At 39.2% G+C, this 24,581-nt stretch overlaps 1 protein-coding gene across 12 annotated transcripts in view; it reads right to left on the bottom strand.

The window, feature by feature from the left end:
* The window catches only part of LOC141540279 (uncharacterized), a 56,692-nt gene that overhangs the window by 11,744 nt on the left and 20,367 nt on the right, over positions 1-24,581 (bottom strand). For 6 of the 12 annotated variants that reach the window (XM_074264098.1, XM_074264133.1, XM_074264142.1 and 3 more), the window contains 2 exons: positions 11,286-11,449; positions 4,101-4,227 (listed from right to left, as the gene is read on the bottom strand). In XM_074264098.1, coding sequence (XP_074120199.1) covers positions 4,101-4,227; positions 11,286-11,288 — 130 coding nt within the window. In that variant the 5' untranslated portion in view covers positions 11,289-11,449. The other 6 variants (XM_074264179.1, XM_074264160.1, XM_074264151.1 and 3 more) reach the window with 6 other exon arrangements.

The following is a 24,581-nucleotide window of genomic DNA, read 5'->3' as shown; positions in this document are numbered from 1 at the left end:
TATTGAATAAACTTTGGTCAAAGGACAAAGGTCAAAATGTAAAATAAAACATAAATTTATCATCCAAAATTTTAAGGTCTATAACAGTTCTTAGAAGTAAATTTACACACACAAAGGAGAAAAAGAAAAGATAAATGAGTTAAGTTTGCATTTTTAAAAATTATGCAAATCAACTGATGATTGTTGTTTTTCATTCTTGAAAATGATATCACTATGTTAGAATCAAGTTACAATGTGTCCAACTGTGGCTGATCAGACCAATAAGAGATCAAAATGCTCTACCACAATTCAGGAACATATAGTTCCATGTGATCATTTGAGGTGACATCTCTAAATCTGCACAGCTTATGTTTCTTTTGAGTTACTTCAATTCTGTTTTGTTCATTGACCACACATACGCACAAAAAAAATTTGCACACTAACCCCCCTCCCCTTCACTTTAGTATTGGTCTTTTCAAGTTGAAAAATTTATCATCAGTGCAGTAGCTGACTTTGACATCGTTTTCATCTTCACTGAAGGCATTTGACAACATGGCTGAAAACATCACACTCAAAAGCACAAGTATAATTCAGAACCTTGAGAAGCATGCCATCAGGAAATTGATGAACTTTTGAAATAATGATGAACTTTTCCAGACAACCAAATCAATACACTTCAAGCAAATAGCAAATAAAAATTCATCAGAATTAAAAGAAAAAATAACAAAATAGAAAGCAAGAGGACAAATTATTCAGTAAAAAAAAACAAAACAAAACAACAAAGAACCTTTTAAAAAGACCAGTAAAATTGATAAACAAGTGGTAAATAATAAAAGAAAGGAAAACATAGCTATAAAAAATGAAAATAGGACTTAATACCATATACCAAGATAAAATCAAAATGGGTCCATGATTTAGGCATAAAGAATGAGATCATAAATTAGAGGAACATAGGATAGTTTATCTTTCAGACTTGTGGAGGAAGGAATTTGTGACCAAAGAAGAACTAGAGATCATCATTGATCACAAAATAGAAAATTTTGATTACATCAAATTAAAAAGCTTTTATACAAACAAAACTAATGCAAACAAAATTAGAAGGGAAGCAACAAACTGGGAAAACATTTTGACATTTTAAAAGTTCTAATAAAGGCCTCATTTCCAAAATATATAGAGAATTGATTCTAATTTATAAGAAATCAAGCCATTCTCCAAAGGATATGAACAGACAATTTTCAGAAGATGAAATTGAAACTATTTCCATGGGGGGTAGGGGGGAGAACAAGTTCAGCTAATGCTGCAGGATTCCAAAGGTGGGGGAAGGGAGAGGGGAACATTCTTCTATCAGGGCTCAGGAGGATGCACAGGGACATAAGCTATTGACAGTGTGGCACAGACAGCTGCAATACCAGGGAAAGCTTGAGGCTCTGTAGACCAGCAGCTGCTCTGTGTAGCCCCACCAGAAGTCGGTCTGCACTGGTTGGGGGTGCCTTTTTATAGTCAGGATGGAGATGCCCATGTATGAACAAACAGGCCTGTATACATCTAATGCAGAATCTTCACGGTTCCCTGCCATAGCAGAAGCATGAAGACAAGCTAGCACAGCACTCAGAATGTGACTTATGCAGCGTGTTACCAGCTCCTGAGCAGAGATGCTTTCTTATTGCTCTTTTATGTTCTTTGGCTGCTATTTCCGTTTTTTCTAGGCTCCTTGCATAAGAGCTGCAGATGGATGGTGCTGGACAGAAATAGCCTTATTTTGTATTATGGCAGCTTGCTGTTGTTATGACATGGAAGCCGAGTTAAATGAACACAATCAAAGGACAGTAACTGATCTCTCCCTTCCCTTGACCCTGTAAACAGATGGATGCATAGTCATGTCAGCATCCTTTAAAAAAAATTTTTTTTCCTCCCCAAATGGCCAGTGTTTGGCTACTGCTTCTGTTTGAAATGATGCTGTATTTAGATTGTGGCCTAAAGTGTGATGTGCTACTTGGCATCTTCTTCCTTCCTGAAAGCATCCATTCCCCTGGCATGGCAGGCTTGTTGCATTAAGTCAAACAAGTCCTCCTTGCCTCTCTGCTCAGCCACCTTTTTATGAAGCCAGTAGTTTTCTAATCGGTTTTCAGCTAACAGTCATGTAGAGCAACAAGCACTTAGATCTGTGCGGCTAGTTAATGGAACTCCTATCTAAGGAGATACATTTCTGTATCAGAGCTGTGTCACACTACCCTTCCTACTCATTCTGTGCTGGAAAAGTAGAATCAAGTCAAATAATGCCTTTTTAATTGTATCCTCTAGTATTATAGCTGTAGGACAGTACTGTATTATACTTCTGTGAATGTAAAATATCCTGTATCTGCTTATGATACGTAGTAGTGACCGAGCTATACCAGAGCTGTTTTTAATGATGTTATTCTAGATTTATGTTTTTTTCAGATGATGATTGAGAAGCTAATAAAAGGCTCGTACCACATCAGTAACAGAATGCTGTTTTTCTGGGATTTAAAAAAAAAAAAAAAAAAAAAAAAAACCTTCTTTGTGGGGGGAGGGAGATGTTTTCAGGGGGTTTGTTTTGTTTTTGTTTTGGAAACAGTGAGTTGAAAGTCTAATGTGTATAAATTTTGTTCAATGACTGCAGAACCTGGAAAGGCTGTTGCTGCTATTGATGCCTAGCAAATTGCTATTGGTTATCTTTATATATTTATTTATTTATTTATTTATTTATTTATTTATTTATTTATTTTGCATTTTTGGAAACTTTAGCTGTGATGTCAACTTTGGAAAAGTATCCCACTTGTACTGTGTTGAGTTGGCATTGTACAGAAATTAACAGCCATATTGGTCTAGAAACATTAAACTTAATTTTTTTTCCTTGTACAGGGGTAACACACTGAAATATGTAAGGTCTTATTTACATGGGTTTGATTACAGAAACTAATAAAATATTCTCTAAATAATGCAAAAAAAAAAAAAAAGAAAGAAAGAAAGAAAGAAAAAGAAACTATTTCCAGTCATATGAAAGAGTGTTCCAAATCACTATTGATCAGAGAAATGCAAATTAAGACAACTTTGAGATACCACTACACACCTGTCAGATTGGCTAAAATGACAGGAAAAAATAATGATGAATGTGGGAAGGGATGCGGGAAAACTGGGACATTGATGCATTGTTGGTGAAGTTGTGAATGAATCCAACCATTCTGGAGAGCAATCTGGAATTATGCCCCAAAAGTTATCAAACTGTGCATACCCTTTGATCCAGGAGTGCTACTGCTGGGCTTATATCCCAAAGAAATACTAAAGAAGGGAATGGGATCTGTGTGTGCCAAAATGTTTGTGGCAGCCCTTTTTGTAGTGACTAGAAACTGGAAAATGAATGGATGCCCATCAATTGGAGAATAGTTGGGTAAATTGTGGTATATGAATGTTATAGAATATTATTGTTCTGTCAGAAATGACCAACAGGATGAATACAGAGAGGATTGGAGAGATTTGCATGAACTGATGTTGAGTGAAATAAGCAGAACCAGGAGATCACTATACACTTCAACAACAATACTGTATGAGGATGTATTCTGATGGAAATAGCTATCATTGACAAAGAAGATCTAATTCAGTTCCAATTGATCAATGATGGGCAGAATCAACTATACCCAGAGAAGGAACATTGGGAAATGAGTGTAAACTGTTTGCATTTTTGTTTTTCTTCCCAGGTTATTTTTACCTTCTAATCCAATTCTTCCTTTGCAACAACAACAACAACAACAACAACAAAATTCAGTTCTGCACACATATACTATATCTAGGATATATTATAACATATTTAATATGTATGGGAATGCCTGCCATCTAGGGGAGGGGGTGGAGGGAAGGAGGGAAAATTCGGAACAGAAGGGAGTGCAAGGGATAATGTTGTAAAAAATGCATATGTACTGTCAAAAAAAAATGTTATAATTATAAAATTAATTTAAAAAAAAAAGAAAAAAAATAATAAAGTGTAATGTCTAAAAAAAAAAAAGAAAATGGGAGTATGCAACAATGGAGAATATATGGAAATATATATATATGTACACACATGTAATAATTTGTGAAGGGTTTCAAGAAAAATTGTTTCTTACCCAGGGAGACAAGGATCCAATAATTCTCTAGCATCACATCACTATAGAGTTGCTTCTGTGCGGAATCCAGAAGTCCCCACTCCTCCTGTGTGAGATACACAGCTACATCCTCAAAGGACACCAATTCCTGAAACAATACAATATATTTCTGCTACCTCAGGGACCACCTCAATATGTAATTTGGGGGGATAACAGAAATTTTGGGATATGGATCATACCCCTAGGAATAGAGTCATTAGTCTCCTAGAACAAATGGAGACATAAAATATATTCAGTGACTTGGTAAGAAATCTGAAGCTCAAGTTTTCACCACTTTCAACATCAAATAGTTACCACTATTCAGGCCCTATCACCACTCACCTTAATTATTGTCACAGACTGCTAACTGGCCTCCTATGTTTCCCCTTCCAATAAATATACTTCACCCCAGCTGCCATAATTATCTGTCACTCTCCAGTTCAAAAACATTTAGCAGTTCCTTACTGTCTATAGAAAATACCAATTAGCAAATACTACCCCACTATATGCTGGTTCCCAACTATCTCACTACTTTTGCTTCATAATAGTCTATTCTAGGTATTCTCTGTTCCAACCATTTGGAATATTAGCTCTTCCCCCATCCCATCCTATACTCACAAAATATAGAGGAGAAAAGAGATCTTAAACTTTTTTGTCCAACTACCTCACTCTAGATAGGAAAACTGTGATCCAGAAAAGTGAAGTGTATTGTCCAAGTTCACGTGGCTACTTTAAATGTCAAAAAGTGTCAAGAGCGGGTCTTCTAATTCAAGATTCAGGGATCAGCCAAAATATGCCATTGCCTCAAGGAGCTTACAATAACATACAGCAGGGTAAGTAAACTCGAAGCAACATCTGAGAAGGGAAAAAGTGCCAACAAATGAGGTGTATCAAGAAAAGATTTCCATGATAGCTGGCACTGGAAATGAGCCTTGAAGGAAGCTCAGGATTCAAAGGAAAAAGGGGAGGGGAAAAAATGGGAAGGGAAAGATAACGAAGAGGAAAAGGAAAGAGTGAGGAAAGGAATACCTACATCTTTGGCCATGCAAAGTTCTTCCATACTTTGCATGCATTTCTCCTTTGCCCAAAACCCCTTCTCCCTTGTGTCACACTTACTTGTACATTTCCTTTATCATAATGTAGTTTTTGTGCTCACTCTCATTCCTATATCTCACATACTTAGAATAATAATACCTTTCTTTCATGGAACAGTGTTGTATCCTACTTTCTAGAGCTCCCATGCTGGGGTGATTAAAATATACCTTCCTAGTGGAGAAGTGATGAGGCAGGACTCCCAAGGATGGTGGGAAAATGGAGTCCATTTGTTCCAAGGACTTTCCCCTTTTTATACCCTCAAACCCTTATGTAACAACACTGGGCATGTGCCAAGTATATACTGCCCACATGGGACCACATGAACAACTTGCTATTATACATACTTTGGCACCTGGTATCACTCTTCCACCTGGTATCACTCTGCTTCAGTCACAACACAGGTTGTCACCTCCCCTGACTTCTCAGGAAAGCTGAAAGCCTTTAGAGAAGATGGGAGTAGAACCAGACATTGTCAGCAGGTTCCCTCTGGGCTGAAGGGTCTTATACCTCACCCAGAGTTTTCACACTGTCTGTGACCCTCTACAGAACAGATGTTAATATTTGTTTAAAGTTGTCAAACTTAATGAGAATTTTTGATCTTCACCCAACTCATTCCAAGTAGAGATAGTTTATAAGCCAAAAGCAGCAAGGTAGTAATAAATGGAGTGATGATGCCTGGAGTCAGAAAGTCCATAACTTAAATCTAGTTTCAGCTGGGCAAGTCATTTTATCTCAATTTCTCTTCTGTACAATGGGAATAATAACAGCATAGTGCCTAGTATGTAGTAGCCATTTCATAAATATTTGTTCCCTGATTCATTCAAGACTATTGTTAGAGATTAAACTCCCTATTAAGAAGCAGACTCATGGGGGTTGTGGGAAAACTGGGACACTGATGCATTGTTGGTGGAGTTGTGAAAGAATCCAACCATTCTGGAGAGCAATCTGGAATTATGGCCAAAAAGTTATCAAAATGTGCATACCCTTTGACCCAGCCATACTACTACTGGGCTTATATCCCAAGGAAATACTAAAGAAGGGAAAGGGACCTGTATGTGCCAAAATGTTTGTGGCAGCCCTTTTCATAGTGGCTAGAAGCTGGAAGATGAATGGATGCCCATCAATTGGAGAATGGTTGGCTAAATTATGGTATATGAATGTTATGGAATATTATTGTTCTGTCAGAAATGACCAACAGGAGGAATACAGAGAGGATTGGAGAGACTTACATCAACTGATGCTGAGTGAAACGAGCAGAACCAGAAGATCATTATACACTTCAACAATGATACTGTATGAGGATGTATTCTCATGGAAGTGGATTTCTTCAACATAGAGAAGAGCTAATCCAATTCCAATTGATCAATGATGGACAGAATCAGCTACATCCAGAAAAGGGACACTGGGAAATGAGTGTAAACTGTTATTTTTACCTTCTGAATCCAATTCTTCCTGTGCAACAAGAAATTTGGTTCTACACACATATATTGTATCTAAAATATATTGTAATATATTTAACATGTATAAGACTGCCTGCCATCTGGGGGAGGGGGTTGGGGGAAGAAGGGAAAAAAATCTGAATAGAAGTAAGTGCAAGGGATAATGTTGTAAAAAATTGCCCATGCATATGTACTGTCAAAAAAAAAAAGTTATATATATAAAATAAAATAAAAAATTAAATAAAAATCAATAACTTTCAGTAAAAAAAAAAAAAAAAAAAAAAAAGAAGCAGAATCATGGAAACCAGATTCAGATAGCCCAATCCCAGACCAGTCCCTGCCCTAGCATGTGCTTTGGCTTCAGGCTCCCAATGGCTCAGTCACGCTTGTCAAGCTGGTGATTGACCACAAAGACGGCAGAATGAGTGACAGGTAGGTGGGAACTGTCCAAGAAAACTACTGCAGGATGCACATGGACAGAAAACCATTCAGGTGCTGCCACCCTACTCTCTGGAAAAAAAAAAGGGAGGAGGATTTGTGTACCTTCTACTATGATCTGATTAGCTTTTTTTCAATCACATAAATTCTAAAAAGAAAATTCAATAATGAAACACCCCCACACAATTTTCATCACTTAGAACACTGTACAAATGCGAGTGGCAGAAGTGCCTAAGAAATTTAATTGTACCTTTACATGGTACCTATTTCAATATTTTGATGAGTACATAGTCTGGCTAATATGAATATTTCTTCATCTAAGCAGACTACAGCCTATCCCTGCATTCTTATTCTTGTCTATCCTAATATATCTTCCATTGAGAAATCTAATTCAGTGAGCCAGGGCCCTTTCTTATTTTATTATTAAAACAAAACAAAACAAAAAAACAGCGCAAGATCTTCTACCTACTATTCCTTGTGTCTCATACAAACTCTTGATAGAATAAATACAAACGAGAGAAACTATGCCATTTCAGAAACTCCGCCATTCGCTCCATGACAGTACTTCCCATTTTTTTTAATACCAACATCCCTGAGATGTGACATGACAACACATCATGAATCTTAAGAATAAATACTGCAAGTAATCCAAAGGGTAATGAAGAAATGGATGCAAGACATAAGCTGCCAGCATTAAATTATCAATAATGACTAAAGTGAACTGAATTGCAAATGGTATTATAGGCTTCTGATCAATGTGAAAAAAGTGGTCTAAGCCTGCTGACTGAATGTGACAGCTGCTTGTGTTGTGCCAGCAGGTCAATCCAGAGGCTGATCTGTACCCACAAAATATTACAAGGCCTAGAGGAAGGCCTCAGATGGGCTAGGTAGACTTTCTATCATGGATTTATAGGAAGCAGAACAGGAATGCATGGAATGGTAGGTAGAATGTAAATGGGCTTTAACCTGTACCCTTGACAAGAGTCTACACAAATGACATTTCACTTTTACTGTGAATATCATGCAAGTATTCCTCTCTATGCCAATTTGCCTTAATTTAGACGCATCTTTCTCAACTGTATAACTTCAGATTCTTTGTCTAGATTATTAAATTTCTTAAAAACAGGGGCAGATGGGGCAAAGGACAGGAATCATCAAAGTAATAAGTTGGTTTTAAAATGACACATTTTAAAAGAACTGATATTTACAAAAGAGGATTAAATGGTATTTCTAAGGTTTATTGAAGAAATGGAGGGAAATTTAATGTCCTGTTTAAGTATGAGAGAAAAAATAAATATAAATAATGGTTTATATCTATATATGACAATTTATATACAAACTTATCTTAAACTCACAATTCTGACAAGCAATAATTATAGTAAAAAGAATAATAAAACTTGAAAGTCAAGTTCTAGCCTAGTTACATTATTTCCAAGACATTTCACTCTTTTCCACGGTTCTAACTTCTCTGAGCTTCATCATCTGTAAAATGATAATACTAACAGGGCACTAACTTGATCTCAGTGGGTTCTGGCAAGGAAAGCATTCAATAAAGTGTCACCTTCTACATATATAAACTATTGACTTGCTCTAGAAGAATGTTTCTTGCTCAAAGAAAGAGACTTTGCCATCTCTAGATTGTCCAACCAACTAACAGGAATCTAAACTTAAAAAGAAGATAAGAAAGAGACAAGCACAGAAGTATATTTATTAATTTTTATGATTTTTCTATCCTTAAGGCTAAACAGAGATCCTTGTATACTCTTGAAAAATGTCTGCTCAACTTGGCAAATTACAGTTGACAATATTGCAGGGCAGGAACCACTAACTTCCCTAGTATTCACCTGAGTTCAAGGCTTCACTTCACTCTGGCATGCAATTCAACTAGCTAGCTTAGGACATTCATGCTTTAGTCTATTCCCAGAGTCATCTAAAAGACTTTGCTGAACCATTAAGGTGAACGTGCTTTCTGTTTTAAGACTCCTAAATCCTTGTTTCCCAACATCATTTGTAATTCAATTTAAAGGTATCATAAGGAATCAATGGCAAAACTTTTCTCAGAAGCCATGCTCCCATTTTTGAGTTGACACCAGTGTACAGCTTCTCCCTGTTTTGGTGACCTTATTATCTATTATTTGGTTTTGTTGTTCAGTGATTTTCAGTGGTGTCTGACTCTTTGTGACTACTTTTCTGACCTCATTCTTGGCAAGAATACTGGAGTGGTTTGGCATTTCCTTCTTCAGCTCATATTATAGATGAGGAAATTGAGGCAAAAAAAAATTAAGCGACTTGTCTGGGGTCACACAGCAGTAAGATCTGAACTCAGGAAAATGAATCTTCCTAACTCTAGGCCCAGCCCTTTACTATTAGGCAACCTAGCTGCCCAACCATTTGTCTCTCACATAACTTTATTCATATTAACTACTTTCCAGTTTGGAAGAATACTGGGTAAGACAAAATCCTCCAAAAAGATTGTTTTAGAATTCTTTGAATCCACAGAAAGAATGTACTGAACAAAGAATACAGGACATATATTTATGGTGAGCCTGTATGGACAGCAAGATCCAGTAAAGATAACAGGAAAGACAGAAAATTGCTAGACTGCCTGCAGTGAATGGCAATGAGTCAAAATAAAATCAAAAGGGTAAACATTGGCAAAGTTTAAAATATCCCTACTTACATACAGCATGATTGTGTTTTTAGAAAATGCAAGGGACTATTTTTTTAAATTATGAAAATGAGTTTGGCAAAGGATTAAATATAAAATAAATCCAGAAAAATGATTCACGTTCTTATACCCTTCAAAAAAGATCAAGAACTAAAAATAATAGATCACATTTACACAGTGCTTTGAGACATTTACAAGGCAATTTCCTCACAACCCTTTTAAGTAGGCAATAAAAGTATTATCTCCATTCTACAAATGAGGAAACTGAGGCTCAGAGAAGTAAAGTGATTATTCCAAGAAAACTCAGCTAGTTAAATTCAAACCTCCTAACTCTTATGTCTAGCAGTTCACTTCTGTACATGGCCTCTTTTAGAAATAGTACTTACAATCAGATACAACTTTCAAATTCCATAAAATGCATGCCAGGGGGTGGAAAGAGTAGGTGCAGTTGTCAGACTTCTCTATTCTCTCACAAAATGAGAGACTATTGTTTTTATTCCCTTCTAATTACTCAGGTTTTGATGTAATTCCTTTCATCCAGGTTTTGTTTAAGAGGACATAAGGAACACTGAATTATCATAGTAGAAGCATTTTCAGTAATCTGAAAAATATGGTAAATGGGAGTTGTGTCAGACATTGGAAACAAGAAAATAACTTTGACTTATCAATAAAAAACTGTGAACATAGGGAACCCATGCTGGCTACTAAGAGCTAGTCTTGGCACACATCCTAAAACTATCCTAAAACCATTTCATTTTACATTCACATGATTGGCAAAGCAGGAGATTACCTAACAAATTCTCCTATGATCTTCTTGGTACAAATATATTCTGAATATGCTTAAATGTGCCTCTGGTTCATAAACCAAAAAATGTATGATTTCTGAACCCTGTTTTTTTTCAACCTTCTATGTAATATTCAGTGAGAAAAAGATCCATTGTTCTAATGAGGAGCTTTTTAACAAAGGTGAATAAAAAGATTATTACTATTTAGGCTTTTACATGTCATACACACACATACACACACACACACACACACACACACACATTTAAAACAAAAACCCCCAAAATGGAATCACATAGCTAAATCATACTCAGAATATAATCAACTCTGACTCCTGGCCTTTTTCTGCTATCCTTTATTCAATAGCTCCATTTTGTTCTTATGATATTAGGTACCTAACTATCTCACCTTATGAGTTTACCTACTATGTTTAATTTTGGTTTTATGACTGGATACAGTACAGTCACTTAGTAAAGACCAGAGATTGAAGGGTTTCAATATTGAAAGACAGAAGATTGTACTGATTGTTGGCTATCACCTAACCTCTGTGACTCTCAGTTTCCCCATCAGCAAAATAGGATAATATTTGTAATATCTATTGCATTAGGGATACTGTGGAAAAATAATTTATAAATAAATACGCAAATATAAGTTATTATGATGAAAATCTAGGGTTATGGTGGGTTTCTGACAATAATGCAGTAAAACAATTAAAGAATCTGGCAAGTTATAGGGAATGAGTACCATATTGAAGATGATGGAAGTGGAGCAGAATCTTCTAATGGTGATGTCCAAGATGTGTTCCAGGAGATGAGAAGCTGATGGCAGATGAAGCAGATGTCATCTCCTGAACTACCTCCTAGGCCCCTATCATCTTGAGCCTTCCTGTCTGTGGCCATAGATGGGTCCTAGAATTGATTAAAAGTACAGGAAATTAAGAACAGGATTTTTAAAATTTTTTTTTAAAAACTGTTTTCAGTCAAACCTTCATAGCACAGATTTAATCCCTAAGAATAAAAAACCTCTTGTGGTATACGAAGGTTATAGAATATTATTGCTCTGTAAGAAATGACCAGCAGGAGGAATACAGAGAGGCTTGGAGAGACTTAAATCAACTGATGCCGAGTGAAATGAGCAGAACCAGAAGATCGCTGTACACTTCAACAACAATACTGTATGAGGATGTATTCTGATGGAAGTGGATATCTTCAACATAAAGAAGATCCAACTCACTTCCAGCTGATCAATGATGGACAGAAACAACTACACCCAGAGAAGGAACACTGGGAAGTGAATGTACATTGTTAGCACTACTGTCTATCTACCCAGGTTACTTATACCTTCGGAAGCTAATAATTAATCTGCAACAAGAAAATGGTATTTACACACATGTATTGTATCTAGGTTATATTGTAGCACATGTAAAATGTATGGGACTGCCTGTCATGGGGGGGGGAGGGAGTGGAGGAAGGGGGGGATAATTTGGAAAAATGAATACAAGGGATAATATTATTTAAAAAATATATAATAAAAAATTAAAAAAAAAAAAAAAGAATAAAAAACCTCTGGGCTTTAGTTCTCTCATCTAGTAAATAAGAAGGATAGTCGCAATAATCTCAAGTCTCTCCTAGCTCTAAAGTTACCAACCTAGGATCTCATATCACTCACTTAGTGACTACTGTAACTCAGGTCCTCACCACTTTTCACCTGGACTATCCCAGAAGACTCTACCTTAGTTTTCCTGCTTCCAGGCTTCCCTTTCTTAATCCAACTTCCACAAACTTGTAAAGTTAAGAAATTTGACAAAGGTATGAAAATATCATAATCCTGGTCAAAAATCTTTAATGACTTTAGACTTCAATTGCCTTCAGAACAATAACAAGACAGCCAGGCACTCCATAATCTGCAGATCCATTTTATGTTCAAGTCTTCACTTGGTTTGGTTAAAACCAGGGTACTATTCCAGTGATACTCCTTTGCGTAGGCTGGCTGTCTCCCATGATTAGAGTGCATTTTTCCCTTTCCTCCATTTTTCACACTCCTTCAAGGCCTACTTTTGAAACCACTTCCTCCTTGAATCTTCCTTATCCAACCTGGAGAGACTTACATGAACTGATGCTAAGGGAAGTGAGTAGAACCAAGACAACACTGTGCACAGCAACAAGATCATGTGATGGTCAACTGTGATGGGACTTTTCAACGTGATTCAGGCCAATTCCAATAGACTTGTAATGGAGGGCGTCGTATGCATCCAGAAAGAGGATCACAGGGACTGAATGTAGATCACCTTATAATATTTTCACCTTTTTTTGGTTATTTGCTTGCTTTTTGTCTTCTTTCTCATTTTTTTTCTTTTTGATCTGAATGTTCTTGTGCAGCAGATTTGTGGAAAATATGTATACAAGAACTGCACGTGTTTAACCTGTACTATTTTACTTACCGTCTAGGGGAGAGTGGAGGGGAGGGAGAGAAGATCTGGAGCACAATGTTTTGCAAGGTGAATGTTGAAAACTATGCATTGAATTATGAAAATAAAAAGCTTTTTTTAAAAGGCATCTAAAAAATAAAAATAAAAAACGTCCTTTCCTGATCCTTACAGCTTTTGATTGGGGCAGGTCAATGATCCATCTGTGAAATAGGGATCATAATAACACAAGGTGGTTGTGAGGTTCGAGTGAATGACAACTGCAGTGCCCGGACCGTAGTGAGCACTACATTAATGTTTGGTACCAGTAGTGCTTGTAGTAGTAGCAGCGCCATTCATTCCCTCGAGGATGGACTTGTACGGACTCTTTTTACAGCCTGGTATGTTCTCAGTACCGGACATTAACAGTCGTGCTACGGAGGGCATCAGGAAACAGCGTGGGGAGACAGTCAGACAGCCTCCGGAAGGATAAGTTATGTTCTAGAGAAATCCGCAGAACTGGTTTCCGTTTATAACAGTCACGAAGTATGACCAGTGAGTCCCTAGTTTCCAGAAAGCAAATTTGCAGCCCCTCGGTCCCTAACCCTGAGCAAGGGTACAAACGCCTGGTGCCCGGGATCTCAGAGGGCGGGGTCGGGAGAAGCCTGGGTCAGGCCGCAGTTCTGCTTCCCCGGGGCCGGACCCCCTCTCCCTACCCCATCCTGAGCTCCAGGCAGAATGGAGCCCCTTCAGCTCTAGCAGGGAAGCCTCCCCCGACTCCTCCCCAGGGCCTCGGTGCAGCACGCCCCCTCAGCCCCGCTCGGGGCTCTGACCTGAAAGCGGAGCCACCTCCCACCGCCTTCCTCAAGGCGCAGACGAAGAAACGGAGGCCCAGGGAGGCCGGGATGGTTGCAAAGAGGCAGGAGGAAGAACCAGGGAGGACATCCCCCTTCCCTTCTTCTTCTCTCCAACCACCACCCCCGGAGCCAAAAAAAAAAAAAAAAAAACAACAGGTGGAGGACACAGCAGACAGCAAATCCGACATCGCCACAGAGTTAGTACCCTCTCACCTGCCCGGAGGCTGGCGTTGGCAACGGACCGGAAGTGTCTCCGCCCCCGCGGCCGACTTTCCCCTCCCCACTTCCGGAATGGTCTATGAGCCTGGAGGACGCGGCGGCTCTATGGTCGGTCTGGAAGGCTGAGGCAGCCGAACAGCTCCCACCACCCTATTCCAGCTCCCCAAATTCCGGGGGGCGAAATTCAGGAGAAGGGGAAAGAACTTTTTCGTTCTAGGGCTAGAGAGCGCTAAGATTCATTCCACGTGTCCTTCACCTTTGTCTCTGGCATCTACTAGATCCCTTCTCTAACTTAATGCAGTGTTTTCCTTCCCACCCATTCCAGTCGGATAACCTGTCACCTGGAAAAAGAGCTGGGCGGGGGAAGATGTCGCACCCTCCCCTCAGTGTTACGTGCCCGGGGATTTTAGATGTCTACCCCAGAGAAGTCGGGGCTCAGAGCTGGGCTGAGGCGGCCGCGGGGCTTCCGGCCAGCGCAGTAGAGGGGAGAGCTCCGGGCGGAGAACGCCGTCCGGGACGGAGGTCGGAGGAAGGGGTCCCGTCTCCCTTCTCCGCCGGACCCAGGGGTGGGCCCAGAGACACAGAGTCCTGAGAGACCAGCTGCAGGGAGCCCGGCTCTACACTGGGCAGCTGGGGATGGACCCGAGAGGACTCCCAGGATAGCGGGACCGGCCCTTGGGGGGGGGGGGAGGGGAGAATCCCATTTGTGGCCCCTGACGCTGAGGGATCCAGCTTCCTGAAAAGCTGAATAGAGAACACTTGCCTCTGACATCAGAGAACGCCCAGCTATCCTGTAACTTTCCTGTCAGTTCCATATAGCTTAGAGAGCCTTCTAAATAAACAATTCTGTTAAACGGCACCAAAACCCTTAATGCCCCCCCCCATCTGCTGGGCACAGGTGCAAAGATGGCTCTGTGAGTGAGAGAGCCGCCATTCTCCTCCATGACCTTTGTCAACCATGGGGACCAAGAAACATGATTTGTGTCTTCTTCCTTTGGCACATGGCTTTTCCCTGGAAGTTATGTGCTTATCCTGGGAACCCGTGAGAACCCCCTCTGCCATGTACCTCTGGATACTCGTGCCCCGGACTTCCAGGAGGGAATGCTTCGTACCAACAATCTGCACTGTACTACCTCAGTAAAATGCCCTCTGCTAAAGATCTACCCGAAGTCTTCTGACTGATTAAAATAGGGCACAGACGAGTGGGAGCGCATGCGTCAAAGTATTTAAAACCTCAGCAACTCTCAGCGTTGCTAATATATATAAATATGTCTGTGTGTATGTATACATACATATATAATGCCCACTTTATATGTAATTTCTGGGTCATGTGACCAACAAGATGCTGACCCAAACATTTTTTCTGCTCCTCACGACCTCTCAAACCTCTTCAAAATAGAAATTATGCACCAAAGATAAAGCAACTTCAGATATCCTCAAGGTTTAGGACACATCAATCCAAAAAGTTTTTTAAAACCCCAAAACCATGAATGGACATCAACCTGAGCCCAAGTAGCACTCTCTCTCCCACTGCCCATCATGATACCAGCAGTGAAACTGTATTGGCACATGTGACTCATAGGTTTGCAAGAAAAATCCAACCCCAGATCCTACTCCTCCTTCCCTTCTTCCACTTCCATGGACAATTTAGTTCTAGAATATTGAAGTGGCCTAGGGGTCTTAGTAGTCAGGGCCCTAACAGTATTCTATATTGTAAAATTCTCTATAGGAGAGCTGAAAAGCAAGAGAAAAGAACTAGAGCATGTTCCTGGGCTTGAAACAGAGTCCAAACTCGAAACCCAAACTCTCAACAGTACAAATTACCCCAACTGCAATGGCAACAGTGTGGCGGTGTTCTGCAGGACCTTACTAGGCAGTGGGGGATGGGGGCACCCAGGAGGGCATAGGGGACTGTGCAGTACTCTACTAAGCTTGAAAGAGCCTAGCATCCATATGGTTCCCAAAAAATTATCTGGGGAAAAGAAATGAGCTAATAAATTGCCCAACCTAGGAGACTGAAATGCTTCTGATCCAATTCCCAGGGAAACCACCATCAGAGGGGAGGAGTAAAAAAATAAGCAGTAGGAAAAAGTAAAGGGAGAAAAAAAAACTGCCAAAATTACCAAACATCTTAGAAAGAAGAAAATTAGAGACCATGAAAATAAGCAGAGAAAAAACATTAAGAACAGAAACAAATGTGGCCTCCAAATCTAGTAAACAACTTCAGGCAACTATGAAGAAATACTATAAAACAAAGGAAAATGACCCAACACTTTATGAGACAGAAGACCCTCTGGAATTTGAAGAGACAACGGAACCACAACTACGTAGTAAAAGAAAACTGAGAAAGGAAATGAGAATAATGCAAGAATATTAAGTAGAGAATTAACATGGTAAAGGGCACAAAAAAATACTGAATAACTCCTTAAAAATCAGAATTGGTCAGATAGTAAGGGGCAATCAGAGAAATGGTGCAATAAAGGCCCATTTGAAGATAGATAAAATGAATTTGTGGTCAAGTCTTCACAGTTGTGGCCTTCCTTCTGAAAAATCAAGGACACATAAGAGTTGAGCCAGAGAAAAGGCCCAGGGGGGATATGGAGGCTTCTGTGTTCAGGGCATTTAATCTTGTGTTTTGCAGTTTTTACTTTGCACTATTTTACTGACAAACACCTTGTCAGATGGGAGATGTCCTTGCTCTTAAGATTGCTTTTTGCTTTTTCTTACTGTGAGAGTCTCTGATTGTTTTTGTGGTCAATACTGTCCCACATAGTTTGGGGGCTCTTCCAGGATATTTCATATTCATGATGGGTCTCTCTTGTACTGAATCCTTGGGCAAGCACTCTCCAGAAAGTTCTCCAGTAGTCTTTGGACTGGGCTCAGGAACTCCCATTCTTATTTGATAAAAAACACTTGGAGAAAAAAAAAAAAAAAAACGGAAGTAGAATAGCAAAAAATAGAGGATTAATTCAGTCCAGAAGATAAGCCAGCTGAGAAAAGTTTGAAAACAGTGAGGTAAGTTGTGCAACATAGCCCAGGTTCCCTGAATTTAGGGCACTTTTGTTTTAACAATCTGTCTGATTCTAAAGTCTCCTGTTTAAAATAATCCTACAAATATTGCTGACTGTCAGATCATCTGCTGGTTAATTATAACCAAATTCCTGAGACCACTCCTCAATTCTTCCTATAGACCATGAAATTAAGATATCAGTGACATAAAGAATTAGATAAATTTGTTCCGTTGCTCCTAATTCTTTGCTAAATTCTTTTGGAACTTAACCCTCTTTAATTGGCATTACAATTATAATACACTTTGCCCCTTGACCTGGATAAGGGTTCAAGCCTACAAATTCCTTTGAGATGCCTCATGACACCAGTTTATGACCTCAAACTTTTGGAGTCTTCATTTTGAACCTCAACATTTGATGACCTGTATGGGGACAATCTGCTTCCCCTAGCTTGATTCCTTTGTCAAGGTAAGCTCGCCATCCCCCCCCCCCAATCCTATACCTCGGACACCCCAAGAAACTGGGAGAAATTTTGTCTAGGTTGTCTTGAGCTCCATTTTTTACCCAGATTTGGAAGTTCTTGCAATTTTCTGCTAAGTTCCTAAAGAACCTTTACCACATTTCCACCTTCTCTGGAATGTCAGAGGAGACGAAGTGCTACAGGATGGCTTTTGGCAAAGATGGGACAGTCCTCTTTCATGTGATTTTTGTCTGTATCTGTGTTTCTGTGCAGAATGCCTGTGTCATGTTTGTTCTGTGAACTAAATTTTCTTACCTGGAAAGATTTAAAACACAACTATCAAGAAAAAACCTCTATGCTGTAGTTAGAATGCTGGGAAAGATTTCTTAACATCCTTGACTCCCATCTTAAAAAAGGAAAAAGCTTAACTTTTTCTTGTGGAGCTCATCTCTGACCAAGCTACAGAAGGAGAGCAATGATTAAGAAGTTTGGCAATTAGTCATTTTAAGATTGCAAGAAAAAATTCTTGAAATATTGGGGATAATTATAGAAATTTTACCCCATTCTGAAAGAAAAGAAAAAGAAAAAACAAACTAGGTAAATAGCAACTTTTTGCTAATCCTTCCTTGACTTCTGTCTAGTTTGTAGTCCCCTTCTGAACCTTTGGGAAAGGACTCCAGAAGGTATTAAGGCAGTTGTGGTAATTGCTAACAAGATCGATATAGCCCAAGTCCCTTTGTTTGCTAACTCCTCTCATCTCAGATGAGATTAAGAAAAGAATTGTAGGGAAACTGAAATTCTTCCTCACCTGTAGAAATAAGGGAATAGCAACAACCATAGGGACCCCATACACAACCTTGCTCCCCCCAATTTGGGGAAATGGAGATGGAGTGGGGGGTCAATCTCCATGGTCACCATTCCCTCCTCCCCAATTTGGGGAAATGGAGATGGAGTGGGGGTCAATCTCCATGGTCACCATTCCCTGACCCCTGGCATCAGAAACTAACATCAAAGGGAGATCCTGGCATTAGTCACCCCAGCCTTTAGCAAGTTCTATCCAGTAAATGCCCTGGGAAGAATCCAGGTGCTCCTGGCACCACTTAGAATAGCAATGTGAGGTCAGAAAACCATTCAGCATTTTATAAGCCCACCAGTCTCTGTTTCTGTAGTGGATATGTATTAACTATGTAATTTATGGTGAATTATTTTATCTCTGCCCAGTTTTCTGATTTGTAAAGAAAAATAGTAATGATTGTTGTGAAAATCACATGATGGCAAAAGTGCTTAGAGTGAAACAAATGCTATATGAATGTTAACTACTTTATTGGATATAATTGGTTCATATTTGATAACTAATGAGACTTGGGATTTGAGATATAATCTCTTGGGACTGTAGCTGATATTATTTGGAGTTTTTAATTTAGCTATGATTGTCTGATGGATCATCAACCCAGTAATCCACTATCTGAAAGGAATGGGCCACAAGCTACTCAAAGGAATCCTGAATTGTTAAGTAGAGGTTAGTACCTGGGCAAGAGTTGGGAGGACAACCTTGGCCACTGACTAAGGTGAGACTTCTGACTCAGTTCCCAGTTGTGTAAGAACCTGCCTGATCATTCCTGAGTCTGGCTATAAGGTGGAATTGTTAAACTGAATTAAGGATGCTTTATCCTGTCATGTATGTATTCTCAGGCTGAGGCCTGAAGGATCAGTTTTTTATTGTAATTATGTCTCTGCTTTTTCCTCTTTTAGCAAGCTTCTATGATCAGAGTAAATGATCAATACAAGTCATGAATACAACTCAAGTATGTAAAATCTTACCATTTTCAATCTGGAAAATGTGGTAATTTTATCCTAAATAAGTAGGTAAATGAATATCTGGGCTAGTCATCTATCTGTTCTAGATGCATATATGTCTGTTTCTTTGAGTAATTTTGTTGTTGCTGATAGGCATTTTTATTTGTGAAAGCTTACATACTCTAATTACTGGGGACACAAATAGTTGAGGTGATACATGATGGTCCCAGATGGGGGATACCGAACTCCAATTGGTATGCTAAATAGGCTCATTAGACTCAAAATAATTGCTAGCCAGAGGACAAAGGCACTGGATTTGTTATAGATTTGAGAGAGCTTATAGTTAGTAAGGAAAGGCTTTTGTAAGTTCCTTGGCAGAACTCACAATTTCCCAGTATAAAGGAAACACCCCACGAGATTGAGATATGCCCTTAGCTGACAGACCAAATCCTGAAAGAGACTTAGCACCCAAAAAGTGTTAATTAGCTGTAGGGAGAAATGGGGTCAGAAGGGGTAATGGAATTAGGAGAGATACACTGTATGGGGAAGGATATATCACAAAGCAGGATGCTGTGGTGGGCTGATGAAGAGGAGAATGGCAGCCATAGGATGGTGCATAAGTGGGTTTTATAGGAAACATTTAACCTCAGGGACACAACTGGGATTTTCACAGAAGAAAGACTGAGCAACCTGGAGAATGAAGTCTAGCTAGACAAGAATGGACTCCAGTAGAGAAAAAGGACAAGGTAGGTACAGAGAGTTTGCAGACTGAGAACAAGCTAGTTGAGGAAATGTATCAACAATGGTATAAGGTCTTTAAAAAGTAAATAAAAGTGGAAGGATTGTGTGGAATTAACTGAGTGAAGACACTATCATGGGAATATAGCCTTAAACTATACCTTAATTGTGACTTCAGACTTTATAACAAGTAGAGCTATAGCTAAAAAGTTGCAGGTGTTCATCCCCTCCAGATTCCCACCACCTCTTATTAATTAGCACTTAAGTACCTCTTTAAAAGGCAATATATTCTTTTGTTTCTGGGTTAAATTTCCACCATTAGAATGTAAGCCCAGACTCCCTTAAACAATGGGAGAGAAGGCCAGGCCAATGTGGGGGCTTCTGTTTTCAGGATATTTGATCTTGGTTTTGCAGTTTTTACTTTGCATTCCCTTTTAATGATGATAAACACCTTATCAGATGGGAGATGTCCTTTCTTGAAAGATCATAATAAACCCCGTTTGGTTTGTTTTCGTACTCTAAGAGTCTGTTTTTTGGTCCATACTGTCCCTCACAGGAGGATAGTTAAATCCATTCAAGCTGATGAGATCAAGTAAAGTAGAACAGAGAGAAAAGAAGAGGCTCAGGAAAGATGTGGCGTGCCCAAGGCTTTTGGTCATAATCCAGAACAAAAAACTGAGAAGGAGCAATCTGACAGGACTAAAAGTGATGTCCAGAAAGCACAGAGGAAACAGTAAGGTAAACAGGTTTAACAGTGGAGTGCACTATGGAGTCGTTCAAAGTCACTGTCAAAGGTTACAAAGTGGTTGAAAATGAGAAAAGCCAAGGCAGCAGAATAGAAACAGCACCCCAGCAGTATTCTCCTCCAAACTAGTTTAAAATAATGTGTCAGATTTAATTTTGGAGTTTGAGCCAAGGTAAGGTCAGGGTTAAACATCTGTAGCCTAAAACAATTTAGGAAGTCTGTTACATTGGGGTGGCAGACAAACTGGAGCAAATGAAGCATCATAAGTGCACTGTGGGCCTTGGAGACTGCAACAGCCTCAACAGCAGCAGCAGCCCAGGGATGGCAAGAAGGTCAAAAAACTGGTCAGGGAGAGATTGCCCACATACAGTTCTAGGGTATGGAGAAGCGCTCGTGATCAATCATAAGGGAACAGGGGTTCTGACCACAGTTTCAAGGAGAAGAGGGGCACTAGCACTTGCAGGGAAGGGAGGTCTTGATCACAATTTCAGGGCCACGAGATGTGATAGTGCTGGCAGCTGTGGGTAAAGATGAGACACAGAACAAGAGGCCACGGCTCTCCCTGGGTCATACCACCTTGAAACCAATGAAAATGTGCCAACTCTCAGAACTAGCTCTGCCTGAAGCTTGGGACAGTGTCCCCTCACCTCCAGGTGAGCAGAGCCCAACTTTAACATAAATTCCAAAGTCAGGAAATAGGCTGGGAAAAAAAATAAGCAAACAAAAGAACTTGATCATAAAAAGCCACTATCATGGCAGAAAAGACTAAGACAAACTCTGAAGATGGCAGAAACCTTTCCAAAAATAGCTATAAGCAAAACCTCGAAGAAAAATGCTACTTGGACCCAAGCTCAACAAGATTTCCTGAAAGAATTTAAGAAACAGTTGAGTGGCAGAGGAAAAACTGGGAAAAGTTAAACTATTTACAATCTAATATGGGAGGATAACACATGTAACTTCTGAGAACTTTTTCTTTATTAAGGCAGTAAAGCAGTTTAAACTGACAGCAATTATGTTAGGATAATCTCAAAAAAAATCTATAGGAGTAATAGGGATGCATTGGAAGAAGGGAGAAGGGAGAGTAAGAATGGGGAAAATTATCTAACGTAAAGGAGGTGTACAAGGAAGAATGTTTACTACGGATAGGAAAATTGGAGGACTGGGCAGTATTCAAACTTCATTCTCATCAGAACTGCTTCAAAGTGGAAAGAATAAACACACACACACACACACATACACACACACACACAATCAGTTGGGTACTTTCCACAAAAGGGAAATATGAGAAGGGGAGAATAATAGTAAGAAAGCAGCAATGATAAAAGGGGAGGGTGGATTAAGAGAGGCAGTGGTCAGAAGTAAAATAGATTTTTGAGGAGGTATAAGAAGATTGGCTGTTGGCCTTCATTCTCAAAGAGAACCAAAATGATGCTGTTATGTTGGAGTCAAGGTACAATATATCCAACTGTGGCTGATCAGACTACTATGAGCTCAGAAAGCTCTACCGCAGGTTGGACACAAATAGTTCAGATGAACACTTGGAGAGATGTCTTAAATTGTGCATCTCACATTTCTTTTGAGCTATTACAATTCTGCTTCACTTACAGAGCACAGAACTTTCTTTGATGAGGGCATGTCATGCTAGGTGACTCCAAAGTTCTTCAGAAAGACTTTGGGAGTGTTCTTGTATCACCTCTGCTAACCACTATGTGAGGGCTTGCCTTGCATAAGTTGTCTGTAAAATAATCTTTGAGGCATGAGGAAGAACTCAGGGCAAACACTCACAAGATGTCCAGAAAGCAATACAAGGACACTTTCAAAGTATCTCTTAAGAACTTTAGAGTTGAGGGTTGGCACAGAACTGGCACAAGACTGCCCAGCATTGCATGCTCTCATCAGAAAAAGTGCTGTGCTCTTGCACGAAATGTGCAAAATTAGAGAAGCTATACCAAACATTCATACAGACTATTTGTGTCTGACCTCTGGCAGAGCATTCTGCGCTCATATTGGTCTGATCAGTCTGAGTCGGACACATTGTAACTTGACTCTAACATGGTAAGGTCATTTTGGTCCTCTTCAAGAATAAAGGACAAAAACCCCAACCCTATATACTAGAAACTCTCTCTCATTTAACCAATGGACTCTATGAGTCAAAGAAGGATTTCAAAATATCTTTGAGGCTTCATCAAGTAAATTGTCCTGAAACCTAAGTGTTATCAAGGCCAAAACTCTTGTCCACAATCTCCTGGACATGAATTCTAAAAATTTAACAATGTTTTGGACATGATACCATAATATGCAAATTTTTGGGGATTGTTAAATGACTTACCCAGAGTCACACAGCTAGGAAGTATTTAAGAATCTGAGTCCAGATTTGAACTCAGGTCTTCCTGATTTCAGGGCTGGAGCTCTACCCACTGATCCACCTATCTGCCCAAATATGTAAAATTTTTAAACTTCATTGAATAAAAAGTTTTTAAAATGTAAAATCAAGTGGAAGAAATAAAAACCATGTGAAAACTGGAAGTAGTACATCTCCATCATTCCACCTGCTACTAGAGCTGTTCCAACGATGCCCTCAGTGATCCTAAAGAAGATGAACTTCATCTCAATTCTTAAAAAGCAATTATTTTATCCACCTATACAAAATATTATAGGATTAGACATAAAAGAATATTAGGACGACAACTTGACTCAGAACCATTTAACAATCAATCAATAAACATTTATTAAGAGCTATTATGTTTCAGGCACTGTGCTATGTACTAGGGATACAAAAAGAGGCAAAAGACAATCCTTGAGTTAAATTAGTTTATATTATGGATTTCTCTCTTATATCTATTCTCCCCACCCCTACCTCCCAAAAAAGTGTTGAATACTAACAGATATTTAAACAGTGCTTTAAATTATACAACATGTTTTTTGTATATAGTGGAAGAAAATAGATAACTTTTCCTGATTCCCCAATTGCAGGACTCTTGGGCCACTTGTGCTATGTTCAAACTCAGTACTGAAGGATTTGGTACTTTAATTTGGTCCTCTGGTATCCTCCATAATGGCTCCAGCTATAGGAGACTTATGTAAAAGGAGAGACAATTAGCCTGAAACTTGTAGCTAGGAAAATCCCTCTCTTGGATTTCCTAGAAAGACTGGGTGGGCCAGCCTTTCTCCTTGGCAAAATTTTCAACTGTATACATGTGGCTGCTGGAACAGATATTCATCCAGGTGACCCTAAGTTAGGATATCTTTTCTGTTTCTTTCCCTGAGTATAGGTACCTAAACAGTAATCCTGAGATGGATGTTTCTATCCTTGGTTGTAAATTTGAAATATCAGAAGCTCCTAAGTCTATCAGTGTGATTGAACCAAAGGAGGTGCCTCCTAAAGTGCTTCTAGAAAGAGAAGATGACCACAAGCAGGAGGACCAGCACAGTCACTGATCTAAATTCACCAGACAATGTCAATTTTGACAGAAAAGTTCAGAAAGTACAGAGCTAAGATGTCAAGTTGAAATGTCTTAACAATCTCACTAAATACTTCATGTTTTAATGCTTTAAGTACTAACCTCTCTTAGAAGAGCAAAACAGTATTTATAAATGATTACTTTTTAAAGTCTTTTGTCAATGCATTCTTATGATTCTTTTAACAATTTCTTATGTGTCAGAAATAAACATGTCTTAAACCTAATCTACACTGTAGACTGAGTATATCTTCCTATTTTACCTTTAAGGGAGATCTTAAACAGGTTTTCCCTTAAGGGAAACCATGCCTAAGCTTTAAGTGATTCTTTCCAAGGCTCTGAGGTGGCAAGATA

This window comes from Sminthopsis crassicaudata, chromosome 1 (genome assembly GCF_048593235.1).
Source record: "Sminthopsis crassicaudata isolate SCR6 chromosome 1, ASM4859323v1, whole genome shotgun sequence".
In the NCBI taxonomy this organism is placed as follows: domain Eukaryota; kingdom Metazoa; phylum Chordata; class Mammalia; order Dasyuromorphia; family Dasyuridae; genus Sminthopsis; species Sminthopsis crassicaudata.
The sequence above is the reverse complement of the archived record's forward strand: the minus strand, read 5'-3'. Positions and strand labels throughout refer to the sequence as shown.